At 44.8% G+C, this 17,606-nt stretch overlaps 1 protein-coding gene across 6 annotated transcripts; it reads right to left on the reverse strand.

Moving 5' to 3' along the window:
* Positions 1 to 31: 31 nt before the first annotated feature.
* On the reverse strand, positions 32 to 17,129 carry clcn3 (chloride channel 3). 6 transcript variants are annotated; one of them, XM_057027372.1, is made up of 16 exons: positions 16,895 to 17,129; positions 13,694 to 13,875; positions 8,981 to 9,141; positions 8,227 to 8,326; positions 7,864 to 8,051; positions 7,535 to 7,657; positions 6,913 to 7,119; positions 6,749 to 6,829; positions 6,420 to 6,672; positions 6,075 to 6,340; positions 5,804 to 5,990; positions 5,281 to 5,679; positions 4,980 to 5,196; positions 4,391 to 4,466; positions 3,312 to 3,349; positions 32 to 1,763 (listed from the first exon to the last, which is right to left on the reverse strand). In XM_057027372.1, the coding sequence occupies exons 2-15, from the start codon at positions 13,854 to 13,856 to the stop codon at positions 3,335 to 3,337; spliced, it is 2,436 nt and encodes an 811-aa protein (XP_056883352.1). In that variant the 5' UTR covers positions 13,857 to 13,875; positions 16,895 to 17,129; the 3' UTR covers positions 32 to 1,763; positions 3,312 to 3,334. The 6 variants fall into 6 exon arrangements, with proteins under 6 accessions (XP_056883352.1, XP_056883348.1, XP_056883349.1 ...); XM_057027368.1 differs by lacking the exon at positions 3,312 to 3,349; XM_057027369.1 differs by lacking the exons at positions 3,312 to 3,349; positions 16,895 to 17,129 and adding an exon at positions 16,508 to 16,668.
* Positions 17,130 to 17,606: the final 477 nt, after the last annotated feature.

Consider the following 17,606-nt stretch of genomic DNA (forward strand, 5'->3'; position numbering starts at 1 on the left):
TGGTCCTGTAGACAAAGAAAAACGCAACCCATTTCTGCAATTTGAATATTCATTTAATTTAAAACAAAATGTAATCTTTGCCATTTGTTTTAAATGGACAATCAAAGTAATCGCACGTAAAGTTCTTCACACGACTATCGACACTATAAATTAAAACAGAAGTTGGGGTGAGTATGAAACAACGTTAGGCAACGCCGCGTCCTGCCCCTGCAGGGGAGGTGGGCTACACAACGGGACCCTGACACGTGCGCTCTCACGCTCGCGCACAGACAAACACGCGGCCGGTCCACAGGCGAGATGCTACCGCTCAGTCCATCGTGTCTTCAGACAGAACCATGAGTTGAGTCACTTTTTCAAGGGTTTGGAATTCTGGCCTGGAACAGCTTCAACTTCCAGACGCTCGACACCGGCCAGTTGTGAGATGATTAATATCAAATGCAGTTTTTCTAAATTAAATACATACAGTAGTTCTCACTGCTGTAACAAAACAGCGAAGCAGTCTATTTAAACAGTTTACAGCTTATATCACTTTTGGAAGTCATATCGTCATATTTTGGCGTGTTTAGTCGTCGATTCGATTTTAATTGTTCCGAATTTTCTATTCATTATTGGCTACAAGGGTGGAATTGTTTCCCAAAATGGGAGCAGACGTGATAGAGGAGGGCGGGGCAACGAGAGCCCGTCAGTTTCTGGGGTCGCGGGCAGGTTTTTGACTGTACTGTAGATATGAAAAGCAGTGCAACGTCAGTGATCCTTCAAGTTTAACCATTCAAGACTGCAGTTTTCCAGTTTAGGGTTTAGCTTTAGACCTCAAAAACAAAACAAAAAAAGTGATATATTAGTTTGTTTCCTGTAACAAAGACAAAGCTCAACTGCGAGATATTTTCCCACCTACACACACTCAAATTCCACAGATGGAACAACACAATCTCACACAATCGGTCAAAACGGCACAAGCATAACTTGGGACCTTTTTTTTCACATTTTTCATCTTGAAATATGCTGCAGGATTATGACTCTCTCACACAAACATACTTGTAGCCAAAACCAACAGCTGTCACCGTTTCAATGAGTCCCCTCAGTTTCCATGGTAACCTGGCTGGAATGTAGCGATGCAATAGGCGACCATTTTACAGGTAGAGAGCGTCTGTAGGACCATATCTGGAGGACGGACAGGTTGTGTGTGTGTACAGGGAAGGTTTTGGGGGGGGGATACAACAGCAACCTGGAAGATTTAAGGTCCCTCATCGCGTCCTTGCATGGCGTTTCATTCCGACCTTTGACCCGGACCAGGTGAAGACAGGACAAAGGTGAGGCACACACGGGGACGCAGGTGTTCGACCACATCTGAATGTGTAACTATGTGCGCATAAAGGTAGAGAACATGCATGTCTGAGGAGTGCAAAAGTGTGTGTTTTTAGTGTGTGTGTAAAAAGTGCCTTCCTCATACATGTGAGTTCAACCCCATGACGTCCTTGTGTCCTCGGCAGCTACAACACAGTAGTCTTTTCTCCTCACATGGCTGGTAAATGTCTCTGGCAACAAAGATTAACACTAAAACAAGGAAGGGGGGGGTCCTAATGTCATAGGGTGGAACTATCCAGGAGGCCCACCTCCTCCTCGTCTTCACTGTCTTCTCCCCGCCCACCCCAGCCGTCCTGGAAAGAGCGGATCAGTTGAACATGATGGACTCGGGATCTTGGTTTGCCATTTGAGCCATGTGACGAAGGATATCTTTTTTTGTGATAATACCAAGAAGCCGCCTGTGGAGAGAGACAGAGCGGAGAAAGTTAAAAGACAGAATCCTGTGGTTCCACTGAACTATGGGAAAGAAAATAATGTGCGTTTGTTGGTGAATATTAAAGCCGACACAGAAATTCATGGACGTTCTGAGTGAGAACTGCGGTGTCTCCTCTGTCCTTTTACTATTATTTAAAAAAGGACATAAGATTAAAGGACATCGGATTCATTTGAAAAGTTTTTCATTGACTGAAGTAATTCCGTCTGTCCTCCAGGGGGCAGCATGTCCAACCTAATTATAAACACTAAATGAGCGATTTGTTGGATTTCATCACTGAGGAGACACAGTTCATCCCACGGAATTTTTGTTTGTGAATTGTCTTCACATCGCTTCAGAATCAGACTGAAATTAGGTTCGGCCGCGAATGGTCCACCAACAAAAGCACCCTGAGGAAGCAAAAGGCAGCAGGACGGAAGGAGAAAAGGAGAAAAGCAGGTCTGAAACAGCGGCTGCGCTCGGAGAGCACGGCGATACATTCAGACGCTGCCTCCACCAGGTTGTGTTTCTGATCCCAAGAAGCTGGAAGGGAAAAAACTGGATCCTAAGAGAAGGAAGCGACTACTGAAAAAACCTGAATTTGCTTCAGAACCTCTGAGCAGGAGAAGAGGGGACATCCTCAGAAGCACAGGGCCTAACGATTATCAATAGATGCTACTGTAATGTGTCCTTCTCCTCGTTTCTGCTCCACACACGTTAACGCCGACCAGTCATCAGATACTTGAGTTGGGGTGCGCACTCAGAGGTCAAATGAAGAGAATATAACAGATTTTTCTTCTTTTTGAGAGATATTCAGCTTCATTTGACCTGCAAACAAAAGGGGCTGAAAGATGAAAGCAAACACTGAGATTTGTGAGTGAAAGGAGACATGGAGGTGCTCTAGAGAGGAGGAGGAACGACTGCCACGCTTTCTGTGTCAAACCCAGCAGGATGAACACAGGCAGTCGGGACGCCAGGGAACTTTGTTCTGGTCCAGGAGGTGTGGGCAATGTTTCCTATAAACCAACAGTGTCTAGCATGTGTCATGTTCAATAGTGACATATATACATTTATAGCATTCTTTAAGATCATAAAACGTCCTAAAATTACCTTCTATGTCGTGTGTGCGGTACCGTAGCTGTTCTAATGAATGTGGAGTCTGCTGACATGCGTGTCAATATTAGCATGAGACGGCATCATAAAAGTTTATGGGCTGTCATTTGGCACTCTTCTTTAAAAAGCAAACACTCGCTGTACGATTTTGTGAACACCGATGTGCCGAATGAGGCTGCTGGTTAAGAGGAAACACTGGCAGGAAATAACTGCACTATCAAGGTCACTTTGCTACCACATGCTAACCAACTAGTCTACCAGGCACTACAAACACCAATCACAACAATGTCACGTCACCACGGCAGAATGAGGAAAAGGGGGGGGGGCAATTTGCTTAGGTTGATTCCTTCCCTGCCGCTACGGGTGAGCAAACAAGTAATGATACTGAAATAACGGGATTCTGAGACGGCTAGCTACTCGCCGAGTACTTGTTCTGGCAAAGGGTCAGATGTCGTCAGTCTGGGGAGACCCGGAGTGAAACGGCGGGGTTGAGATGGGAGAGTTAAAAAAAACAAAAAATAATAAAAAGACAAAAAGAAGTCATTAACATCGAGAGATAATTGAAAATTCTCGAAAAGGTGAAATGGATGACTACTGTGAAGGGAGGAAGGTGAGAAACGAAGACGCTACCATGCAGGGATATTAAAGCTACAAGTCTCCATTTTAATCACTATATCAAAACATCTCTGCGATGGGCTGTTAATCTGAGTGCAGGCCTACTGGGGGGGGGGGCAGCTGACACACTTGGCAGGGCAACAGCGGCTGCAGACACACTGTCATGGGGATGAATGGCTACACTCTAGGAAACAACTGAACCCTTTTCAGACATGGAAACAGTCACACAGCTCCCCTTTTAACACTGAATACTGGGATTAACTGAAAGGAACGGCTGTACAATAGAACTAATGGGATTTCTGTTAACTAACTTAGCAAGTATCTTGCTTTTGATTGGCTCCCCCTACTGGCGGTGGTAAGTATCGCACAACACTACATTATATTTAAGGCATAAAACGGTTTGAATTTAAATTTATTTCAGGGTTTGAAGACTAATTTAAATGACTTTGGACACAGTTTTATATTAATAATTACGTTTGATAACAAAACCTTTTAAATGTAAACAAGAGGAGGACATAAATATGCAGATCATGTCTGAAAAAGTGCTCAGGTCCAACGTGGGGACAGTTCGGGTCCACTATAAGACCTAGAAACAACGCTACATGACTCCTAATTTGTAACCACTGATGTAGATGACGACAGCAAATATATTGGGTACAAAAGTGAGCGACCCCGTTAGTGGTTAATCCAAAGCTAACCCACGAACAACAAAGCGCCGACAGTGAGAGACAGGAGGAAAAGGGCTTTATGTTGCTTAGCTGGGAACTGTCAACAGCCATTCACACAAAGTCTCATGCATTCCTCGGAAAGCCGCAGCCTGAGAGACAGGTGCCATCGTGTACGTGTGTGGTGGTCACGTGTGTAAAAGGGCCGGGGGCTAGTCACCAGGGGCTCCGTGTGTTGCTTGAGCTCCTCCAGATGCTCTAATATATTCTTCTTTGTGATGATGCCCAACACAATCCTAAAAACAAACACCGTTACTCGGAAAAACTGCCCATCCAAGACAAACAACCCAAAAAAATAAAAAATAAAAAAGACAGCAGCACAAACATGCATAACAGGTGCAACTTGAAAAAGACTTAACTCAAATTCAACAGGAAAAACAACCAAAGATAATCAATAAAAACAGCACCGTTGATGAGAAATTGTGTTCTAAGGGCTCGTGGGGGGTGAAACAGGTGTCAACAATGACGATTAACACCTTTAGCATGGTTACACCTCCTGAGTGAGACCAACTTTGGTGTTTTTGTATTAACCACCATGTTTCAGACCAGGCAGCCGCTGATTTTCCAGGCAGGCTCCGTTTCCTGTCTGTCTTTGCTGAGGTGAGAGATGCAGCACAGCAGTTATTTAAGGCCATGCGGATGTAGGCCAACAGATCTGTAACACTACAGTGTCCACATGAGGCTTTGCTTCCCTTTAAACAGATCGGACCATCACCGGGACACCCCAGTTAACCACGATTGCTACTCACCCGTTGTGAGTGACCAAGCACTGGCGCAGCCCGAGCTTTCTGAAGATGTCCACCACGATCTCCATGGGGGTGTGGTCTGTGACGGTGAAGGGACTCATGTCCAGGATGGAGCGCAGTTTCAAAGGCCTGGGGCTGTCGGCCGGCAGGGTGGGCGCGTGTTGGGTGAAGTAGACTCTGGAGTTCGGAAGGATCCCCTCCTGTTTGCGGCGTGCATTTTCTATGGAGAGGAAAAAGGGGTCTGCTTATTCTCCCTAGTGCCGCCCCTGGCAAATGAGATCATTTCAACACTGTGGGGCGGTACCTATAGCGATGGTGATGTCCCTTCTCAGAGCAAAGCCCACCAGCCTCTGGGACTCTTTGGACACGATCACAGGGAAACCATTGTAACTGGTCTCGTTTATGGTGGCCTGCAGCTCCTCCACGGTCATGTCATCCTGCGTCATCACGGCCAGCGGGGGATCACTGCGGCGAGGCCTCATCACCTCCCTGGCCAGCGTGGTGTGCGTGAACTCCTCTTTAGCATCCAAGAAGGGGTACCCGTTCAGGCGGATGTGGGACTCGTAGATCCCCTCGCGGCCAAACGCGTCGCCCACCCACTTGCTGGTCATGACGGCAGCCATGAGAGGGACGATGTACTCCAGCCCGCCAGTCAGCTCAAACACAATGACGACCAGGGAGACAGTCATCCGGGTCACGCCGCCTGTGGGAGAGAAAGAGCCCAAATTACGGACTAAACCTGTTGCAACGTTTCTGGGCAGGTTTGCGTGTTGACCGGAGTTAACTGCCAGGTTGGATTCTCGTGGATCATTTAGACGCTGACTCACCCAGACAGGCGGCCGCCCCCACCATCGCATAGAGCCCGGGCGTGATGCAGTCCGCTCCCACCTCACACCACTCTTTGAAAAGGAACCAGTCGTGGTGATAATACGCCAGCTGTTCCATGGCGATTCCCACGATTCGCCCGGCGATCGCCCCAATGGCCATGCTGGGGATGAACAAGCCTGAAGGTACCTAAAGAAAAAAAAAACGTAAAGGTTTCTTTACGAGGATAAAAATAAAAATGCACAAGTTCCATTCAACAAGTTCACAGGTCACCTTGAGTCCAAAGGTGAATATGGTCATGATGATCTTGAAGATGAGAGCCAGGCACAGCTGCCACATAGCGGAGTAGACGCCGGGTCCGGCATCGTTTCCCGTCATCTGGCTGCGGTACTGGCAGAGCTGGGACGTCTCTAGGGGGCCGCAGTCGGTGAACAGCTCCTTTATCAGCTCACTGGTGTTCTGCCGCGTGTACGGGTTCGGGAACGCGACCACGGCAGTGATGGCCGCCACCAAGATCACCTCCAGTACCGGGTACTTGCCTGAGGAGAGAGGTGATCGTTAGAGGGACGATAGATCTGGACCAGAGAATGTCCTCCGCTTCTGGATTAAACTACTCGCCAAAGCGCGTCGACTTGCGTCTCCGGCACCATGCGATGTTAGCTCGGATGAAGAAGGCGCCCCAGAGGCCTCCGAAGACACCCAGGAGGATGAAAGGGATGAGCTCGAAAAGGTACCAGGGCGTGTGGTACTCGACGTAGAACAGCACCAATCTGCTGTTGCCGAATGGGTTTATGGAGCGCAGGACGAACGCCGCAACCAGGGCGGCGAAGAAGGAACGCCACAGCGTCTTGAGAGGGAAGTAGTAGCTCACCTGGAGGAGAGAGAGAGCGGACGGTTGAAAGGCTTCACGGGTGTTCTGCGTCAGATTTAACGGCGGGCTCTTGCACCTCCTCCAAGCTGAAGAGAACTCCTCCGATCGGCGCTCCGAAAGCAACCGACACCCCGGCAGCCGATGCAGCGGAAAGAACCTGAGAACACAAAACAAACGCACCTCAGCTGCCATGGCGGCGGGCCGAGCGCCGCAGATAACGACCGTGCCGCGACGCCTTACTTCTCGTTTCTTGGCCTCGTTCTTGCTGTATTTGGGGAAGAGGTAGGAGAAGATGTTTCCACAGCAACAGGCCACGTGCACCAGGGGGCCCTCCTTCCCCAGGCTGAGGCCAGAGGCAACAGCCAACACCAAAGTGATGGTCTTGATCATCAGGGTCCATTTGCCCAAATAACCCCGAATAATAAACCCACTCAGAATAGTCTTGATCTGCGATTTAAGGAAATTCGGGTTTACAAGACTCATTATAATCATTTAATCAATCTCTTTTTTCATGTGACGCCTTTATTACATCATAGTTGGCAGATAACATTAATAACCAAAATCATGCTTCAGCCTTTTGATGAAAGTCACTGCCGACTGCACATTTGAAAATGAAGCCCTAGCTCTTGTAACCATGACAACAGGATTTTCACTCCCTAGAACACTCATCTTATAATGGCCTGCCCACAGCACTGGCCATTAAAATAGCCCATTTATAATATTTTTCATTATTAACAGGTAGCAGCCAGGACATCAGATTGGATCTGCGAGCGTGCACATCACTCAATGGATCACGTTCTGCCCGACGGCTCCTGGATCTGCCACGTCGCCTGTCCCCGAGTTCCATTTTACCAGTTCTCACCTCAGGAATCCCCGAGCCACAAGCGTACGGAGCGAACACCTTGACCAGGCAGACGGCGAGGAAGGCAAAGGACAGAGCCCAGTAGATGTACATGAAGTAGTTCATAATGTAGGAGCCAGGACCCTGCAGAGAGACGAGGGGGGGACAAACCCACGAATAAAACAGGCTGGAACTCATAATGGAATTATATACAGTCGTACCGATACAGAAAAAGCTGAATTTTGACTCACTATACTACATTTTTATGGATTATTGTCCCATTTCTCTTATATTTTATTATATATTCTCCATTTGAACAAATGCATCATGATTGGGTGTATTTTCTCCACCTCAGCCTGCCCCAGTATGAGCTCAGCCCAGCTCTTCCACTGAGGACACTTGTCCCGCTCGGCGAAGGTGGTCTCGTTGGACGTCCAGCAGCATTGTTCATGATTGAACCACAGGGCGCTCAGGCACACGCCCTCCTTCAAGTCGTTCATCCAATCAGCAGCGATGTCAATCAGGCCCGCCAAAGCGCCTGACACGATGTGGGAATGCAGACAAGTGGATGTAAACAACAAACAAAGAAAACAGAACTGAAGAGGCATTTAGGAGGACAGTTATACTACAATTTCTTAAAGACGCGCAGAGGCCCGACATGTGAGAGTCACCACAGGAAGAGACAACACGTTATATCACGTTACACTCATTACCTGAGGCCAAGCCTGTGAGGGTCACGACCAGCCATCCTGACCAAGCGTCATAAAGGCTCTTTGTGAACTCCCATGCCGACTCCTTTTTCTTACTGTTAATCTAAAACAACAAAAACACTTTGTAGGAAAAGGTCAGTTATACAATTGAGGGTGATCAAAGAGGTAAAAGTACCCATAAGTATGCTGTGATTAAGTCATCTGGTGTAGTAGCAGGATTTGTGTTTTACTCGCCTGATAAGACCTTCCAGACAAAGCTAATATTAACAGATGATCAAATTCACAGGGTCATCACTCCCAGTCATTCCACAGCATAGAAAGAGTGAGCTGTAAAGCTGGGTCAATATTTGTCAATGATAAGACGCATAGCAGAAATTTTAATGGTCATCTACTGACAAGGACCAAGAAAAGAGCCCTGACCCTCATTTCTCTGCGGGCCTTAAGTCGCTCAAACAGAACTGCTTAAACAAACAGCTCGGTTCCCCTTTTGAGAAATCCAAGGAAATGTGGAAATTGGTTCCTGCACAGAAGCTAATTTGCTGATGTCAGCTGTGTGAGAGGTGCAGGAACTAGCAATAGTCTTGGTCGCTACCCAAACACAATTCAGAGCCGTTTCAATCCTACTTCAAGTCCGGCCTGTTGGAATTGCTCCACCCTCGTTACTATACAAACACCGGATTTGATTTGGATGAGTAAACAGTGTAAACAAGTTATTATCCTCTACCGGCGTGTGTGAGGGTTTGGTATGCCCGGTTACCTTCCGGTGTCTCTCGCGGTCCTTGCACTTTTCACGAACCCAGTCGATGGTGTGGAAATCGTCATAGGTCCCAACGCCTGGGATGGGCTCTTCTAGGAAGTCCAACAGGTGGGTGGTGCTGCTGGGCGCCCCACCACCATTTGACATGTTGTAGTTAGAGCCTAGAAAATAGAGACATAAGGACTTTTTTAATGAACTAATAATCCAGGTAACAGATTCTAATGCACATTTGAACTCTTTCATAACAGAACAGAACGAAGAGCACATCCTCCCCATGTGAATAAATTCCTCCCAAACATTACCACACAAATGCAAAACAACTCCTCCTTCTGTAATAACACAAAAACAAGGACAAAGAGTCAAGAAATGTGGTGCAACTTGCTTTTCCAGTCTGCATACATTTAATGTCTAGATTGGGATAATCGTGCAACTGTAGCTTTATATTGAAGTGAAACCCCTGGAAAATACTGGGATAACATGGCCGTTTTTTTCCCGATTAATCGACATTTAAAGACAAACGGGTTTGCAGAGTGTAGCTCTAAACAGCCGACAGTGTCAGACATTTCAGGGGCTGACCGCCCATCATTTTAGTTAAGTTAAGCTTCAGATCCAGATATAACATGTGACTAAGACAAAGAAAAGTGGTGATGATGACTCTTCATTTGAACTATCATATATCATATATATATATATATATATCATTATATATATATCATTAAATATAGATATTAAATATAGATAAATATCCTTATCTACAATTTATTGAGTACAAGGCTTGAACACACTTCAAAAGCTCAAGCTCGCAGCAATAAAATTAACGGAATTTGAAAGAACTTCGTATGAAGAAACTAAGTAAATAAAGACTTTTCATAGGGAGTGGCTTCTGTCAGCTACTGTGTGAGTCTACCTTTGGAACCTGCAACCATTTTCTGCCTAACAGAGATAAACGAGCAACATGCATTAGTCAGTTTAGGCCCATTTGGTAGGAAACATGTTGTGCTTCATGCGCATGTAACCAAGCAAGGTTGGAGCCATGGAAATTCGAAGCCTGCAGGGGGACAGCATACAAGCAACATCATGCTCCGACTGTTCAGTGAGCACATGGACGCGTTTCAATTTCTTTTCTTTGGGGAAACAAGGAGTGACGAACCTCTACTGCCTGCATCAGAGTTAAAAAACAACCTCCATCCGCGCTACCCATCAATAATAAGTGTTTTGACAACATGGCCGATACATGAGGTCTTTTAGTGTTACTAAGTTCAAACTGTCTGTTTGAATGTATCCAGTACCAGTTTTACCTCGCCCAGTATTATTGTGCATTGGATATCTTCTACTACCACTGAGGAAATCAGATCAGAGAGGTTTAGAAGCAGCAGACTGGGACACACTAGGTCAGCGGTGCTGGCATACAGTCAGTATGCTCAGACCATCATGTGAGCCGCAAAATAAACCGGCATTCTTGGCTGGATCTGGCTGGTAGAATCCCCAGAGTCAAAAGAACTGGCAAAAAAAATAAGTCGATCAATGTGAAAGCAGCCCCTTTCTATTTATTTAGCTAAAACGTGGATAACTGACAGCAGAGACAACACAAAGGGATAAAAGTACAGGCCATAAACTACACTTGAATCTACTATACAACAAAACAATAAATAAATAAATAAATGGGAATCCCTTTATAATGCAGCAGCTCTGTCTGCGACAGGTCAGGTGCTTCAGGATTTAGGTCCAACAAGGCAAAACACAGAAAGCACCTGATGATCACGTGCTTTCTGTGTTTATTCAGTATTTAGGTCCAACAAGGCAAAACACACGGGAAACACAGACAAGGAATCTAGTAATAAACTGATCGTTTTACTGCAGTGTTAATAATTCTGTTAGACATTGTAGGGTGAAGTCCTGACTGTGGCCAACAGGTGTCCTCACACAAGCAACATTCATTGCAAAATTCACGCGCATATATATCAGGTGTGTGTGCCACATGCGTTATCAGCAAAGCTTGTGGCTGTGTGTTGAAATTAAAATGGAGTCCGGTCACTTTCCACTGTTCCAAAACTGCGCACACAAGATAAATCAACCATCTCCGAATCGAATCATCTCTGCGCACACGGTGGTTAATAATCAATAGAAGCGAGACCAGATCGGTTGTGCACGACAGGAGCTCCCCTGTCACAGAACGTGCAGTGTTGCAGAGAAATGGCAGCTTCTAATCCACATTAGCGCTGCATCATTTCGGAACCGCGACGGCCACAGGAAACCCACGGAACTGCAAAGACGGGATGAAAGGAATGAATGACAGGATCTGGCATACCTCTTTTAGGGATCTCCTGCAAGGGGATGGTGTCCCCTCCCCCATCGTAGGGTAAATAAGGGTCGGCAGCCGCGTCCTCCTCGTCCATGGCGAGAGCTGCGACGAGTCTACGCAAAAGCTAAGCTAGGCGACGCTGCGCAGTGTCCCCGTCAATTGCTGCCATGTTTACGCTGACGAACACAAGCGGGGCTGCGTGAGCCGGGGAAGAGGAGAGCCAGTGTCCGCTCCAGCGTCCGCTCCAGCCTGTTTCCCCCCTCTCTCGGAGCACCTGACCCGAGCTGATGTCATCACACGCGCGGGGGAAACGACGCTCCAACCGAGCCTATCAGCCTTGATTGCTCGGTTAATAAGGTCCGCGAGCGCTGCCTCTATGGGCGAAACCACCGTCTCGGGTCACGGGGGTGTGCCGAACATACAGTAGTTCGCGTGTCCGCGAGCTGTAAACAGGAACGGTCCATTCTGAATGTACGGAGAAAGTGGGTTGAAACCAGGATAAACTGAGGTTTAAACTGCTTCCTCTGCGGTGACACGAGCTTTATATCAGACCAATCTTCCTAAATGAGCTTTTAAGACAATGTTTTTCCAGAGTCGCACTATTTCTCAACACACAGCACCTAAAATCATAGTTAGAATTTCTCTATCAAGGGGAACCTTCTTGGTTACAGGTGCTCCTTCAAAATGAAATAATAATGCCAAAAAATATAAACGCTAAATATCAGGGGACACAGAGTTAAGATGTACTTTAGAAATAGAATTATACTATGGTGGAAAGGGAAAATAAGTGTTTTACAAGCCATGACATTGTGATTATCTAGTACATTCAAGTCAAAAGTCTGTCCTTGGGTTGGAGAGGTTTTAATTTGTAGCAGATAAAAAAACAACAATCGATCTGATGAGATGACTGCTATATAATCATAGCTTTATGTTGACCCTTAAAGACATTGATATTGAATTTTAAAAGTATGTAAAAAGTTTGTCTTTATTAAAACTATTTGTTTAAGTTTCGCCATGGCTCTTGGATCGCTTTCAAACCAAGAAAATTGTAATGTTCTTTCGAGAATTGCAAGAGAGAGCAAGCACAACACAGTCCAGTGTCGAACACGAGTCTCTCACATCATCCTACACAGCGGGTGTGAGTGAGCCAACAAACAGACATCTCCAAGCAGCTGTCCACACACTGCAAAGCCATGTCGCAATCTTCTGGTGCTAATATTTCATAAGAAACAATCATCCCTTAACAATCATAATGAGACTGTATTAATTCATTTAATGCCACCATCACACCCCAGACCTACAGAAGAGCCCACTTTACCTCAAAAGGTGGTGTGCCACCATGACAGCAAAACATTTCAACATTTTCCAAAGCTATGATCCATTTCACTCCTACACAAACACAAAAAACACACTAGGCCTCAGAATGAGCCAGCTCCCTCTTCACATTTGAAGCAGGTCTCCTCTGAACCCACCTACTCATGTCTACTGTATATAAAAGAGTTCATAGAGCTAAAGGCAGGAAACACTCCAGATTCAGGAAATCGCATCCTGTAATGCTAACCCTCATCACCTGGCAGCCCAACTGGTTTATGGGAGTGTCAACAGGTGGAACAATATGTGCATACTTCTAAGGTAGAACTACCTACTAAGAATGTATCACAAGCTTTATGAAAACCTGGTTATGCGATACCATCCATAATATTTCCACATGGAAGTTACAGACAGAGTTACGCTAAAGTTGACTTAGTTTGTCATGGGGCTAACAGGAGTGATGGCAGGATAGTATTACCCTGTGCTTTTAACTTTTCTATTTAACTGCCCAGAGGTCCAGTTTCAGAATCAAAGTAAAAGAAGCCGAGACTGGCCACAATGAATTGAAAACCAATACCTGTTACGTAACTCATAAGGTTAGATGCCACAGGCCAAAAACTTGCTGATATGACAAAAACCATGCTAAGCCTAGCATGCAACGGCTGCTAATAAAGTACTGCCTTGAAATAAGGATAAAGGAAGCAGGGGCGAGTAAAGGCAGCATATCGTTAGATTGAATCAACACTGCTATGTAAATGGTGAAAGAAGATGATGGATTAATTAATCACAAAAAGGGAGTGCAACAACCAGACATTGTGCAGATGAACTCCGCATTATGTGAGTTTGCGTCATTCCAAATGGGAGCAGCTGTGTGCGAGGTGTAACAAAGAAATGATGTGGGACATTAAATGAAGTGAGACCGGAACCGAGTGACTCATCAGCCGAGTGCCAACATATTTGCATTGTCGGGCCAAATGGAGAAGCTCTCTGGACAGTCGGGGAATGGACAGACAGAGACGGTTGGGGCATATCAAGGTCTGGATAATGATGACAAAAGGTTGAGGAGCTATCTGACATCCTGTACTTCCTGTAATCCCTACCTGGGGAGGCAGCATCCCCGTCCAGCAGGTTGTCATCTTCAGTGGTGTGGAAGTCCATGATAACACCGGCTCCATCAAGCAACTCCTCGTCACTGCTGGCGCTGGCGATGCTGTTGTAACTGTTCCTGCAGTATCCTCTGTGATACAGCTGCTCCGACTCCATTTAGCAATGCACCCGTCCCCTGGATGATGAGGAGGGAGGAAGAGAAAGAGGGAAGATGGTGGATACACAGACCGTGTTTGTTAGTGTTGAATTATGGAATTTATACGGTCTCATAACAGCCACTCATAACAAAAGCAGACATATGCATTCGAGTGATTAGCACATGATACACTGCGTTGGTCCAAGGTCACACTTAATCCATTAGGAATTTTTATGCTTTTTTGCAGTCATGAGTGCGTTAGTTTAACATTTTCTGTTAAAGAATAATCCCCAGAATGCCCCCATTTTCTTTAAATAGCAAAAACTGGTGATAGAAAGGAAAATAACTTGGTATTGCAAATAGGTAAATGCACTTTATTTTTTAAGATAGTCGCCATAATCATTAAGAATTATTAATGCACAGGTGTCTTGCAGTAATAAGGTGTGATAATTGTTTTTCTTAAGATGAAAATTACAATATAACTAATTATAATCCTCAAACAGATGACGCAAATACAAGAAACCCGTATTACCAGTTGGTTTGAACACGCTGGTGGTGTGGAAAACACCACCAGCGTGAAAGTTTCAGATGCTAGAAAGTTTCAGAAGGAAATCTGAAGAACGTTATATTTCCTTTATGTTGATATAACAGAGAGGTTCTTTCTTATTGACATGTAAAACTAGGAATGGCTGGGAATATTGTTTGTTGTTTCTTTCATAAAATACAAAAGGAATTGCTGGTGTTTGTTTCTGCATCGACAAGAGGCCCATTTGTAAAGCGGGATCCTTCATCCTTCATGAAGAGAGACGATGATTATGACATAACAATAATACAAATCCACCAATGCGCGTGCAATATCGCCCCCTTATGGCGCATATAGTAACTACAGTCGAATAGGCAACTCAAGAGTGGATCAATCAGAAAGGGAGATTTTAAATAATCCCTGTCAGATGAGAACAACGGCAGTCCAATCACACGCAGATAACCCTGAAATATTTGGGGATTATCAGTTGCCATGTCTGAAGTCACAGTGTAATAAGGAACAGAGATTATGAAGTTCCAGCAGCAAGAAAAGCCATTGAATGTTCCCTTCGCTAATCCCTAGTTTAATGTCTGATACGTGCCTCTTATCTCCCTGTGCAGTAAAACCCAGCAAATTACAAGCTTCCCCTGAGTCGGCAAGGGTCAAAACACAAACTAGTCATTAAAATGTGAAAAGCAACACAATTGAATCAATGGCACAATGCCTCTGAATAAAGGGCCGCTTTACAATGATCTGGCATCCTTCCTTACTTATTCCTCCATTAAACTTTGGACTTTAACAGTGATTAGGATTTTCTGCCATTAGTGCTCATTAGATTTGTCTTTATTCAGCATCTGTAATCAAAACGGTAACCGTGCCAGGCAGAGAAGAGCGTGCCAAGAAACGAGAAGTCGGATTTCACTCTTGCAGACTGAGGTTAGGGATTACGACACTTCTGCGTGTGCGTCAGCCGATAAGGGAGGAAGAGCAAACGCGTTGCCCGAGTCTGTTTCTTTGCCCGATCGTTCTAGATGTGTTGCACAGGCAGCTGTTGCTGGGAGGTGACTCAGCAGTTTCCCCTCCCTGCAACGGTCACAATCAAAGACGAGCAAAGACGAGGTTGAAACATACAGAACATACAGGCTGGATGGCTGGATGGAGTCTCTTACCCCTACTACTGTCAGTAGACAGAATAAGAACCTTGATTTAAAGTTCACATTAAAGATTTCCTCCCACAGAAAGTCAAACGTGTTCAAAAGAGCATTTCCACCTCATATTGAGTTACACCAATTACTTCAACATAAACACAAGCAGGTCCTTTCACCACATACTTTCTCACAGACGTAGTACATATATGGTTACATATCATAGCAGGTTGTCTCAATGATCAAACCCATTTATAAGCAAACCCCCTTGGTTTTGATCCTTGTAAGATCGGAGGAATCTGGGGATATCACCCAAATGTAATCATCTGTTCCTTAGCACTTTGTCAACATTTCCTGAAGATTTCATTAAAGTTCATTCAGAACTTTTGCAGTTATTTTGTTGAGAGAAGGCAGACAAATGCTGGCGGTCAGGTAACCCACTGCCTTGGAGGGAGTTATTAAAGTAGCCTTTTTAAACTCGTGAAACAGTTGACAATGTTGTCGATGTAGAGACAATAATATATGAAACATATTAAAAGTGGTCTATCATCCCTGATTCATATGCATTTTTACAAATCACACATGTTGCATACACATGAGATGAAGTCAGATCAAGTTCAAGAAAGTAAATTGTTTTTAATAGTGTAAAAGCAGGTCGATGATACATTTAAACTTATTCCTAAGGTTCAAATAGCTTCCGTTTAAACTGGATACCAGCCAATAGAGTCAAAGCAATTAACTCCAAATTTTATAACCACAATCATTACTGATCACTTCATCTAAGGCATTTAGGAAATAAACACGCAACTGTCGAAAGGTCATTTAAATTAATAATTCTATGTGATGCGTTTACAATCACCTGGGATTTTTTTACGTATAACAATCTAATCTACAAACAGCAGATGTACTGTCCTTTATTAGCTAACCGAGGATGAAAACAACCACGAAACTGCAACCAGCAAGCAAATAAATACTCACGGCCATTCGGCCGTTGATTTATTACCGTTACATCTGCAATGCGCGATAGAATCTGCTGTTTCTTGCTGCGTTTTTTTAGGCAGCCTTCGTTTCCCACGTCCCTATTCAGCTCTTGCGGCGTTTGCAGGAAAGAAAGAACACAAACGCACGCAAGCTAAAAGCGAATTTCACACCCCATAAAAACAAGCTAATGCTACAGACAAGCTTCGGTGCCAGCTTAAAAAAAAAAAAAAAAAAAACCAAGCTAGCACCTGTTCGGGAGCAGATAACGTTTAATCAAAAAGGTGACAATTTTGCAAGGAAGGATGAATATAGATCCCCTCGGGCGGCGAAACACATATATCACCTAAATTATATCAGACAGCAAGTTGCGTTATTAAGTGCTGATCATTATTTAAACCGAGTCACGTACCTTCCTGAAGGCTCAAATCCAGCTCGGGCGCAACAAACCATCCTCTTATTTTTATTTATTTATTTTAATCCCCAAATTGAAATCGGAGAATTTGTTTCCTAAATGAAGGGATTTGACTGTGTCTTCATCATCGTCGTCCTCAGGTGTTTTCTCCTTTCGGAGCCATTCCCGTGTTGGTGACGTCCACTTCCTGTTTCTGATCTCAGGCAGCGCCACCAGCGCCAACAGCGCCACCAAAAACCACCATCGCCCGCAGTCTGTCATGGTAAAGCAGGCAGGGTGGAGAAACCCGATCAATTATTTATCCAGTCGCTGCTATCAAAAAGCTGGGCTCAGGATGGGGTCGCATATGGGAAGTTTAGCTAACATTAGCTACCAGAACAACCGTGTTACGCTGTTGTGGATTTACCAATAACACTACATCCAAATAAATGTTTTCTTTTGTTTTTTGAGGAAAGCACATTTGCAGGCAACACCATAATGCTGCTGCTAAACAAAGTTTAACCACTTGCTTAACGGTGGCGGTGGTTGCAAGTGTCAGGCTCTGAATAACGGTTGTAACAAACTCTGTTTCAATAAAGTTAAATTGAATTGAGTCTCGAGACATACTTGAAGCGAACCATTCAAAATAATGACAATATATGTAAAATCTAAAATATTTACTAGTGTGCCACTGCATGTTTGTTACTTGTGTTTTGAGATGACAAGTCCT

Source organism: Takifugu flavidus, chromosome 3, assembly GCF_003711565.1.
Source record: "Takifugu flavidus isolate HTHZ2018 chromosome 3, ASM371156v2, whole genome shotgun sequence".
Classification (NCBI taxonomy): Eukaryota; Metazoa; Chordata; class Actinopteri; order Tetraodontiformes; family Tetraodontidae; genus Takifugu; species Takifugu flavidus.